The 12,271-nt window shown below is 43.5% G+C and overlaps 1 protein-coding gene across 5 annotated transcripts in view; it reads right to left on the reverse strand.

The window, feature by feature from the left end:
* The window catches only part of HEBP2 (heme binding protein 2), a 76,955-nt gene that overhangs the window by 15,874 nt on the left and 48,810 nt on the right, over positions 1–12,271 (reverse strand). For 4 of the 5 annotated variants that reach the window (XM_063917424.1, XM_063917423.1, XM_063917426.1 and 1 more), the window contains 2 exons: positions 8,433–8,513; positions 7,217–7,318 (listed from right to left, as the gene is read on the reverse strand). In XM_063917424.1, coding sequence (XP_063773494.1) covers positions 7,217–7,318; positions 8,433–8,507 — 177 coding nt within the window. In that variant the 5' untranslated portion in view covers positions 8,508–8,513. The remainder of the gene's footprint in view (positions 1–7,216; positions 7,319–8,432; positions 8,514–12,271) is intronic. The other variant, XM_063917428.1, reaches the window with a different exon arrangement.

Consider the following 12,271-nt stretch of genomic DNA (forward strand, 5'->3'; position numbering starts at 1 on the left):
ATACATACATACATACATACATATATTTTATATATATATATATATATATATATATATGTTGAAAGATAAGCCCGGCACTCTGTTCGTAGTCCAAATTTTGCCCCGGTGCCTCCAGTATCAGTATCGAAATCAATAGTAAATAAAGGAGTCTGCGGCACTCAAGGTCTTGTCAAAAAGCTGATTATTATTGAAACATCAAAACAGGGACAACGATGTCCCTGTTTTGATGTTTCAATAATAATCAGCTTTTTGACAAGACCTTGAGTGCCGCAGACTCCTTTATTTACTATATATATATATATATATATATATATATATATATAAATGTATCGTTGGTGCCCGGCACTCCCGGTCCTGCTGGTGTAAATTGCCTGGGTGCCCTCCGTGCTGGTCTCAACATGCATTCAAAAAGATGACGGCGTCACTCCAGGTCTTTCAAATGGTAAAAATGTATTTCAAATAAACATCATGTGATGTTTATTTGAAATACATTTTTACCATTTGAAAGACCTGGAGTGATGCTGTCATCTTTTTGAATATATATATATATATATATATATATATACTGCTCAAAAAAATAAAGGGAACACTTAAACAACACAATTTAACTCCAAGTCAATCACACTTCTGTGAAATCAAACTGTCCACTTAGGAAGCAACACTGATTGACAATCAATTTCACATGCTGTTGTGCAAATGGAATAGACAACAGGTGGAAATTATAGGCAATTAGCAAGACACCCCCAATAAAGGAGTTGTTCTGCAGGTGGTGACCACAGACCACTTCTCAGCTCCTATGCTTTCTGGCTGATGTTTTGGTCCCTTTTGAAAGCTGGTGGTGCTTTCACTCTAGTGGTAGCATGAGACGGAGTCTACAACCCACACAAGTGGCTCAGGAAGTGCAGCACATCCAGGATGGCACATCAATGCAAGCTGTGGCAAGAAGGTTTGCTGTGTCTGTCAGCGTAGTGTCCAAAGCATGGAGGCGCTACCAGGAGACAGGCCAGTACATCAGGAGACGTGGAGGAGGCCGTAGGAGGGCAACAACCCAGCAACAGGACCGATACCTCCGCCTTTGTACAAGGAGGAACAGGAGGAGCACTGCCAGAGCCCTGCAAAATGACCTCCAGCAAGCCACAAATGTGCATGTGTCTACTCAAACGATCAGAAATAGACTCTATGAGGGCCCGACGTCCACAGGTGGGGGTTGCGCTTACAGCCCAACACCGTGCAGGACGTTTGGCATTTGCCAGAGAACACCAAGATTGGCAAATTCGCCACTGGCGCCCTGTGCTCTTCACAGATGAAAGCAGGTTCTCACTGAGCACATGTGACAGACGTGACAGAGTCTGGAGACGCCAAGGAGAACGTTCTGCTGCCTGCAACATCCTCCAGCATGACAAGTTTGGCAGTGGGTCAGTAATGGTGTGGGGTGGCATTTCTTTGAGGGGCCGCACAGCCCCACAGCCCTCCATGTGCTCGCCAGAGGTAGCCTGACTGCCATTAGGTACCGAGATGAGATCCTCAGACCCCTTGTGAGACCATATGCTGGTGCAGTTGGCCCTGGGTTCCTCCTAATGCAAGACAATGCTAGACCTCATGTGGCTGGAGTGTGTCAGCAGTTCCTGCAAGACGAAGGCATTGATGCTATGAACTGGCCAGCCCGTTCCCCAGGCCTGAATCCAATTGAGCACATCTGGGACATCATGTCTCGCTCCATCTACCAATGCCACGTTACACCACAGACTGTCCAGGAGTTGGCGGATGCTTTAGTCCAGGTCTGGGAGGAGATCCCTCAGGAGACCATCCGCCACCTCATCAGGAGCATGCCCAGGCGTTGTAGGCATATATATATTTACTGTATATACATCCATACACTGCCTCTCACATACCTACATACATACATGCGAGCATGCATGCATATATACATCAGTACACTGCCTCTCACATACATACATACATACATACATACATACTGTATATACATCCATACACTGCCTCTCACATACATACATACATACATACATACATACATAGATACATACATACACTGCTTCTCACATACATACATACATACATACATACATACATACATACTGTATATACATCCATACACTGCTCATACATACATACATACATACATACATACATACTGTATATACATCCATACACTGCCTCTCTCATATACACATTCATACATACACTGCCTCTCACATTATATATATATATATATATATATACACACACACACACACACACACACACACACACACACACACACACACACACACACACACATACACTGTATATACAGCCATACACTGCCTCTTACATACATACATACATACATACACTGCCTCTCACATACATACATACATACATACATACATACATACATACATACATACTGCATATACATCCATACACTGACTCTCACATACATACATACACACATACATTCATATATATATTGCCTCCTTCATCCATACACTGCCTCTCTCATTCATAGATACATTGATAGATACACTGCCTCTCACATATTTACATATATACATACTGTATATACATCCATACACTGCCTCTCTCATATATATGTACATTCATAAATACACTGCCTCTCACATATATATATATATATACTGTATATACATCCATATACAGCCTCTCACATACATACATACATACATACATACATACATACATACGTAGAAACATAGAATTTGACGGCAGATAAGAACCACTTGGCCCATTTAGTATGCCCCTTTTTTTTTCTATATTTTTATCTCAAACCTTATTTATAATCCTTATTTCTTTGTAAGGATATCCTTATGTATATCCCATGCATGGTTAAATTGCTCTACTGTCTTAGCCTCTACCAACTCTGATGGGAGGCTATTCCACTTGTCCACTAGCCTTTCTGTGAAGTAATTTTCCCCCAACTTTCCCCTGAACCTCCCCCCCTCCAGTCTCAGTGCATGTCCTCGTGTCTTATTGCTTCTCTTCATTTGGAGAATGTTTCCCTCCTGGACTTTGTTAAAACCGTTGATATATTTGAAAGTTTCTATCATGTCCCCCCTTTCCCTTCTCTGCTTCAAACTATACATATTGAGAGTGACAGTGTATGGATATACAGCCATACACTGCCACTCTCATATATACATACATCCATACACTGCCACTCTCAGAGGCAGAACTCTGGGAGGCAACGGAGTCAGCTGCCGCCGGGCTCCTGCTTTGAAGGGGGGCACCTCTCCTCCTGTTCCGTGTGTTCAGCGACATTAATCGATTAAGTTAATTAACAGCAGCCGGTATCTCTTCTGTAGCCGACTTCCCCACTGGTCACTGCACCTTACAAATCACACCATCTTTATTATAGATATACTGGAAGCAGACACCTTACTGATGAAGCTATTTGCCCCTATAAAGGAAGCATGAGAATTCTAACTATATGAAGTTATTTCTCTGACAATTACAAGTAACTTCATATAGTTAGAATTCTCATACTTCATATGCAAGAGCAGATATCTCCACCAGTAAGGTGCATGCTACCAGTGTAATAGGTTGTAGGTCCTAATCCTGGATATGACACTTGCAAATTAATTGTCAGACAAATAATCAGCATTGTGAGTGACTGAGCAGATCTATGTAGTGTGTGGTTGGACCCCTACATAGATCTGCCTAGTTGCAACGGTTTTGTAGCAGCTTCATGTAGTTAGAATTAGAGATGAGCGGGTTCGGTTTTACTCGGATCTCAAAACGGCATCTTATTGGCTCACGGATGATATATAGGGGGGGCACCAATATTTTTCTTGCCTCCGGGCAACTGGGACAAACTTACGCCACTGGCCACTCTCATATATACATACATCCATACACTGCCACTCTCATATATACATACATATATACATACATTGCCACTCTCATATATACATACATCCATACACTGCCACTCTCATATATACATACATACATACACTGCCATTCTCATATATACATACATCCATACACTGCCACTCTCATATATACATACATCCATACATTGCCACTCTCATATATACATACATCCATACGCTGCCACTCTCATATATACATACATACATACATACACTGCCACTCTCATATATACATACATATATATATATATATATATATATACATACATACACTGCCACTCTCATATATACATACATCCATACACTGCCACTCTCATATATACATACATACATACATACATACATACATACAGTGCCACTCTCATATATACATACACTGCCACTCTCATATATACATACATCCATACACTGCCACTCTCATATATACATCCATCCATACACTGCATTCTCATATATACATACATCCATACATACACTGCCACTCTCATATATACATACATCCATACACTGCCACTCTCATATATACATTACATACATCCATACATACACTGCCACTCTGATATATACATACATCCATACACTGACACTCTCATATATACATACATATATACATACACTGCCACTCTCATATATACATACATCCATACACTGCCACTCTCATATATACATACATCCATACAGTGCCACTCTCATACATACATACATACATACATACATACATACATACACTGCCACTCTCATATATACATACATATATACATACACTGCCACTCTCATATATACATACATCCATACACTGCCACTCTCATATATACATACATCCATACACTGCACTCTCATATATACATACATACATCCATACACTGCCACTCTCATATATACATACATCCATACACTGCCACTCTCATATATACATACATATATATATATATACTTACACTGCCACTCTCATATATACATACATCCATACACTGCCACTCTCATATATACATACATCCATACACTGCCACTCTCATATATACATACATCCATACATTGCCACTCTCATATATACATACATCCATACATACACTGCCACTCTCATATATACATACATCCATACACTGCCACTCTCATATATACATACATATATATATATATATATATATATATATACATACACTGCCACTCTCATATATACATACATCCATACACTGCCACTCTCATATATACATACATATATACATACACTGCCACTCTCATATATACATACATCCATACAGTGCCACTCTCATACATACATACATACATACATACATACAGTGCCACTCTCATATATACATACATATATACATACACTGCCACTCTCATATATACATACATCCATACACTGCCACTCTCATATATACATACATCCATACACTGCACTCTCATATATACATACATCCATACATACACTGCCACTCTCATATATACATACATCCATACACTGCCACTCTCATATATACATTACATACATCCATACACTGCCACTCTGATATATACATACATCCATACACTGCCACTCTCATATATACATACATATATACATACACTGCCACTCTCATATATACATACATCCATACACTGCCACTCTCATATATACATACACTGCCACTCTCATATATACATACATCCATACAGTGCCACTTTCATACATACATACATACATACATACATACATACATACATACACTGCCACTCTCATATATACATACATATATACATACACTGCCACTCTCATATATACATACATCCATACACTGCCACTCTCATGTATACATACATCCATACACTGCACTCTCATATATACATACATCCATACATACACTGCCACTCTCATATATACATACATCCATACACTGCCACTCTCATATATACATACATCCATACACTGCCACTCTCATATATACATACATCCATACACTGCTACTCTCATATATACATACACTGCCACTCTCATATATACATACATCCATACGCTGCCTCTCACATATACCCCTTTCAAACCGCATATCATGGGTAGCACCCGGGAGCTGTACACAGGTGCATCCCAGGTGCGACCCACCTCGGCCCCTTTCACACTGGCGTCCCCAACTATACTGCACTAAGAAACCATGATTATTATTTATTTATTTTTATTTATTTAATTTATATAGCACTCCAACAGGACTGAAGGCACTTGTTCCTCAGCTACAGGTTATAACAGTGGTAAATATTGCTGGGTGAGTGGTACAGATGGATTTGTCTCCAGGGGTTAACACAACAGGATGTGCACCTCTGGTGCACAGGTTTTGGATTTATAATCTCCAGATTGAGCACCCCCAATATTACTGTTGCAGGTCCCTGCGATTGTCCATTATTGCTAGCAAGTGATTGGCTAACAGCAAATTTGGGAATCCCAAATCTGAATATTTAGTGGGGCAATGATAGTGTGTAGGTTGGTTATTTATTCTATGACGATTTTTTTGTATATATTTGTGATTTGGATAGCAACAGATGAATAAAGAAGGCATGAATTACATGTTGCTTAATATATAATAAAGTGGTGAATGAACAGTTTGAGGAGCATTTATTCAATTAAAGTTTATTTTAAAATTGTGTGTTTCATGGGTTTTTTCACTGTTTTGGTATAAAGTGCTGGGGATCTTATTTCATTTTACTGAGACCCCAACAGCCAGTGGAACAGGGAGAGTGAGAGCATTGTCAGAACAGGGAGAGTAGCCACAGGGTGACAGGCGTGCTTTACTGTAAACTGCATCAGACCCGTGAAATCAGAACGCACTTAGATAGTGGAGATTCTAACTGGAGAATTAGAGCAATATTTTTTGCAATGAATATGTTTTGAGATAATCATATTATGATATATTCTACTGGCCCTCACTGATCAGCCTTATTACTCCCCCTCATTCTCATTGCCCACCCTCACTGTCAGGGGTGGTCTTCAGTATGCCAGCTGTCGGGATCCCGGCGCACAGTATACCGGCGCCGGAATCCTGACAGCCGGCATACCGACACTTGTTCTCCCTCGTGTGGGTCCACGACTCCGCTGGAGGGAGAATAAAATAGTGTGGCGCGTGTAGCGCGCCACCGTGCCCGCAAGGAGCTCCTTTGCGCTCGCCCCGCTGTCGGTATGCCGGCGGTCGGGCTCCCGGCGTGTCGGTATGCTGGTCGCCGGGAGCCCGAGCGCCGGCATACCGTACTACACCCACTGTCAAAGTAACACAGCATGACTGGACTAGATTAACAGCCGTCATTTCTATATCAGATGCAGAGCAACTCAGTGATCAAAGGGCTTTACTTACAGTGGTGTTCATTGCAAACATCAGTAAGAAGCCACAAGGTGGAAAAATGACGAGTCTGGGAGTAAGTTGAAGGTGGTCCTGCAAATAGGATAGCCATGGGGTCTATTATAAAGAAAACAAAAAGCAAATTGTTACTTATCCCTATACATCGCATTGGTTCGATGCAATGCAATGTATAGCTGTGATAAGTAGCAATTCAAGTATACTCACCTCTCCAGCGATGCAATGCGGTATCCTGGGCTCCAGCGACGCTTTCTCCATCGGCAGTTACCTTCTGCAATGTCCGGAGTATGCCAGCAGGTCCCTCTGTGCATGTGCCGCCTGTTGACCTCCCGGCAGGCCACAGTGGCTGCTGGAGGTCAGGGGGACGGAGCCAGCACAGGTGCCGGACAGAGGGCAGGGAAGCATTGAGCTTTCCTGCAGTAACTGGACTGCAGTTCAGGTTACGCCGTACTGAGATGGTGAACCTAAACTCCATGGAGAAATGGAAAGCTGGGCTTTCTGCTCCTTCATGAATCACACTCACCATACTAAAGTATGGTGATGCGATTCAGCCGCGGAGCAGGGGTGCCCCTGGGGAAGTCAGGAGCATCTTCACGGTAACCCGTTCTGTGAATTTCGGTAAGCAGAGAAAAGCCTTGTTTAACGCAAAATATGTAGGGCTTTTCTCTGCTTTATGAATAGACCCCATGTACTTTGGATAGGCCAGGGATTCCGAACTTCAATCCTTAAGTACCGCTACATGTCATGTTTCCTGGGTTTCGTTTATCATGCACAGGTGAGTTAATCTATTTTGCTGGGTCAGTAATTATACTACCTATTTGAAATCCAGAAAACATCTGTTTTGGGTACTCGAAGATTGGAGTTGATAACCTCTGAGATAGGCATACCCTCAACAGGTACGACTGCTCCTACAACAGGCTTAGGAACCTATGAAAACATATGTCTACTGGAACGCCATTGCTTTGTACCATATAAAGGGCTGAAAGAATCGTGGAGACAGTGGGACTATGGGATTTTAAACAATGGTCCCAACAATACAATACAATACAATGATTATGCTAGTTTAAGGGAGGGAACTAATAGTAACAAAATAAGTGTTAGTGGACATTTGCTTTAGTTTTTATTTATTATTTCATTTTAACTTTTCTCAGAACTCAGAAACCACTTTAATTGCTTGAAAGAGTGAAAAGAAAAGAATAATAATGAACTGCACCTGAGTTTCCAATGCTGTCCACTTCGGGTTCTGCAGACTGGTTGAGAATAAAGCTTGTTTCACTGTCTTCAGCATTTTACACTAAAAAATGAATGAATGAATGAATGAATGAATGAACAAACTACATAGGGACATATTTATCAAATTACAACTTTTTATATTTTCTGGATTTTTAAGTAATTAATTAACCTTTAAAATGTGACATATTCTATAGAATAAAATAACTTCCAATGGGTGACAGACAAATGAACCAGACGTTGGCGACACTGAACATCACATACAGTTATACTGCTTGTTAAGCACAATGTTCTGGGAAAAGATAATTGGCATCTTCCTCTACACCTGCATATGAGTGTGGTACAAAATATTGACATTTAAGGCCCATACACATTAGACGATGTCGCTCTGTAAGCGACATCGTCTAATGTTTCCCCCTCCCGGGCCGGCTGGTCGGCGGCCGCCTGTACACACTGAGCGATATGACCGCTCATATCACTCAGTGACGTCACGCCTCCGCCAGCCCTGCATGAAGGTCGTGGACGACAGTCCAGATCCTGCATGCATGCCCTACCGACAGCGACGATCGTTGCCGACCTGCGGGGCCGCGCATCGGTCGTCACTGGCAGCATACACACTTGACGATAAAATGAGCGACGTCGCTCAAGGAGGCGGAAAAATGAGCGACGTCGCTCATTTTATTGTTAAGTGTGTATGGACCTTGAGAATGTTGTCATGGACATGTAAAATGTAAGCATTCACAATACTGACAGTAACATAACATTGACATGACCATACTATCTACAATTGGAATGTTGACATAGCGTTTCCGTGCATTTGAGCCTTAACCGCAGCTGAATATCAAAGCTGGCTACACACTAGGCAATATATTGACCGATATATCGCTAGCAGTTCGGCAGGTGTATGCAAACAATATGTCTGTGAACAACATCATTTACAAACATACTGGGTCTAATTCAGGTGCGGTTGGAGTCGCTATCACTGCTGTGTCCCTGGAAGCAGCAGTGATAGCGCTCTATGGTGATGCAGCAGGAGATGTCTATTACACACAGATGCCTCATGCCGCAGCAGTGATCTGACCAGCATCCTTGGACACAGCATCGGATCACTCAGTCACCATCGGGTGGCTTACGACACCCATGGTGCTGTGCAAGCCGCCCATCACAGAGGACAGGAAATCTATGTCCTATGACGGAGATCCCTGACCTCTTCCCACCCCCTAAATGGCAGTGACACGCCTCCATTTCCGCAAATTTTCTCAATCCAAAGTTTCAGTTTTCACAGACTCCTTCCATCTGGGGTGCAGGAAGGGTGTGGTGACCGCCAGGGGTGGATTGGGATCGAACACCAGCCCAGGACATTTATGGAAGCAACCCTAATGAGGGAGGGGTCTGTTAAGGGGGAGGGGCCTGTCAAGAGGGCGGGGTCACTCTTCAGAGGTCCTGATTCTGAGATAGACACAGTTGGGGCCTCCTTTGCTTTACGTTATGCTAATGTTTACCTGTGACTGTGGCCCTCATTCCGAGTTGATCGCATCGCTAGCTACTTTTAGCAGCTGTGCAAACGCATTGGCGCCACCCACGGGGGAGTGTATTTTCGCTTTACAAGTGTGCGATCGCATGTGCAGCCAAGCGACACGAACTGTTAGGGTCTCCTGCCCTGTGCTGCCACGTCGTCATGGCAACCGGGAGACAAGTGCTAGCGGAGTAACCTGAGTGCAGCTGATACTCCGGTTCGGGTCTTTTGCTGTGCAGTGGTTACAGGCAGGGGATCCGGTGCTGGTTTTTGTGCTCACAGTCTGTGAGGTCTGAGGGGGGCGTGGACAGCACCTGCTTTATAAGGCCTCTTCTCAGGTTAAGCAGATGCTGCTGAATCTTTGTTGGTTAGTCAGTTCCTGAAAGTTAGCCAGTACTGTGTAGCTTTGTATTTGTTGTTGCTTACTGCAAATAGGCCTGGGGATTTGGTACTACACTCTGCCAATCCAGACCTAGCAGTAAGACTGGAGTCAGTCGTTTAGCCTGCTGAGGTTCTTTTGATATTCTGTGAACCCAGCAGGTTTGTGGCTGTACTTTCAGACCTGCCTGCTTAATCCTCTCTCACTGTGCAGGGTGTCCATGTGTCAGTTTAGTGGCAGTAAGCTGTACCTGGGCCCTGCAAGTGAGAATTAGGATTGTGGAGACTCTCCTTGTGTCTATTATTCCATCTCTGACCAAGGAGTTTACTGCCACACCCGTTGGTAACCCTTTAGGGTTTTGCTGTTGCCCTTAGCAACAGCATTTCGGGTTCTCTACGTATTAAAACACAACATCTTGCTTTTTCCATCTGAGCATTTCTAATACTAGGGAGACACCCAGTTTCTTACCCTCTGGGCTTCTCTGTTCACTCTGTGTTGGTTTTGTTACCCTATCACCTTCTGTGTACGTTATGTCATATTTCCCAGTCTGTCTGTGAGTTCATTTGTTTTGCATCCCTCTCTGTTCAGACCTGTTCAGACACCAGTACATTCCTGCAGGCACTGGTGTGCATAACATATTCAGCAGCCCAATACTCCTGTTGAAATTTTGTGGGAATATGGAGCATACCCCTCAAAATACGTTGCAACAGGTGGTTGATCAGGTGCAGGTCCTTACTCGTCAATTTAATGATTTGTCCATTAAAATGCACACCTCCCAGGCCGCTGGCGGAGCTCCCGCAGCAGCAGCACCTTCAGGGGTTAAGGAGCCGAAAGTAAATCTTCCGGATCGTTTTTCTGGAGATCGCTCGCAGTTCTTTTGTTTCAAGGAGAGCTGCAAGTTATATTTCCAGCTTAGGCCTCAGTCTTCTGGGTCAGAGATTCAGCGGGTGGGCATAGTGATTTCCTTGCTACAAGGAGACCCACAGGTCTGGGCATATGGGTTGCAGCCTGACTGTCCGTCGCTTAAAAGTGTTGATGCTTTTTTTACGGCACTGGGCATGTTGTATGATGACCCTGACAAGACGGCCTCAGCCGAGGCTCAGATTTCGATCCTTAAGCAAGGGCGAAGGCCAGTTGAGGTTTACTGTACGGAGTTTCGGAGGTTGGCCCATGATACCCAGTGGAATGACCCAGCCCTGAGACACCAGTACCGAAGAGGTCTTTCTAACCAGATAAAAGACCAACTGGTACAATATCCCTTGCCTGATAGCTTGGATCAGCTCATGCAGTTATCCATCCGGGTGGATAGACGGCTGAGAGAGCGTAGGCTTGAAAGGGAGACCGAGGTTTCCTTCTTTCCCAAGGGAACCTCAGACTCTGAGGAATTTTCCGAGGAGCCTATGCAGATTGGGGCTACCCGCCTCTCCTCGCGTGAGAAGACGCGGAGGAGACAGCAGGGGTTGTGTTTGTACTGTGGGAATAAGGGTCATGTGGTAGTATCATGCCCAGAAAAGCCGGAAAACTTCAGGGCCTGAGGGTGATGGGAAATATCCTGTCAGGCCAGAAGTTAGAATTTCCCAAGAAGACTTTTATCATTCCGGTGACCTTGAAGATCCTCGGTCAAACTGTCAAGACTGGGGCCTTTGTGGACAGTGGGGCCGACGGGGTTTTTATGGACCGCCAATTCGCCCTGAAACACTCTGTTTCCTTAGTACCCTTGGCGTCGGAAATTGAGATTTGTGGGTTAAACGGGGAACCATTATCCCAGGGTAAAATTACCTCTTGCACTAGCCAGATTTCTTTGTTTATTGGAGCCACACACTCTGAAAAATTGTCCTTTTATGTGACTGTCTGTACTTTTGCCCCATTGGTGTTGGGGTTACCCTGGTTAAGGGCCCACAATCCTCAATTTGACTGGGTCTCTGGG

This window comes from Pseudophryne corroboree, chromosome 4 (genome assembly GCF_028390025.1).
Source record: "Pseudophryne corroboree isolate aPseCor3 chromosome 4, aPseCor3.hap2, whole genome shotgun sequence".
Lineage (NCBI taxonomy): Eukaryota > Metazoa > Chordata > Amphibia > Anura > Myobatrachidae > Pseudophryne > Pseudophryne corroboree.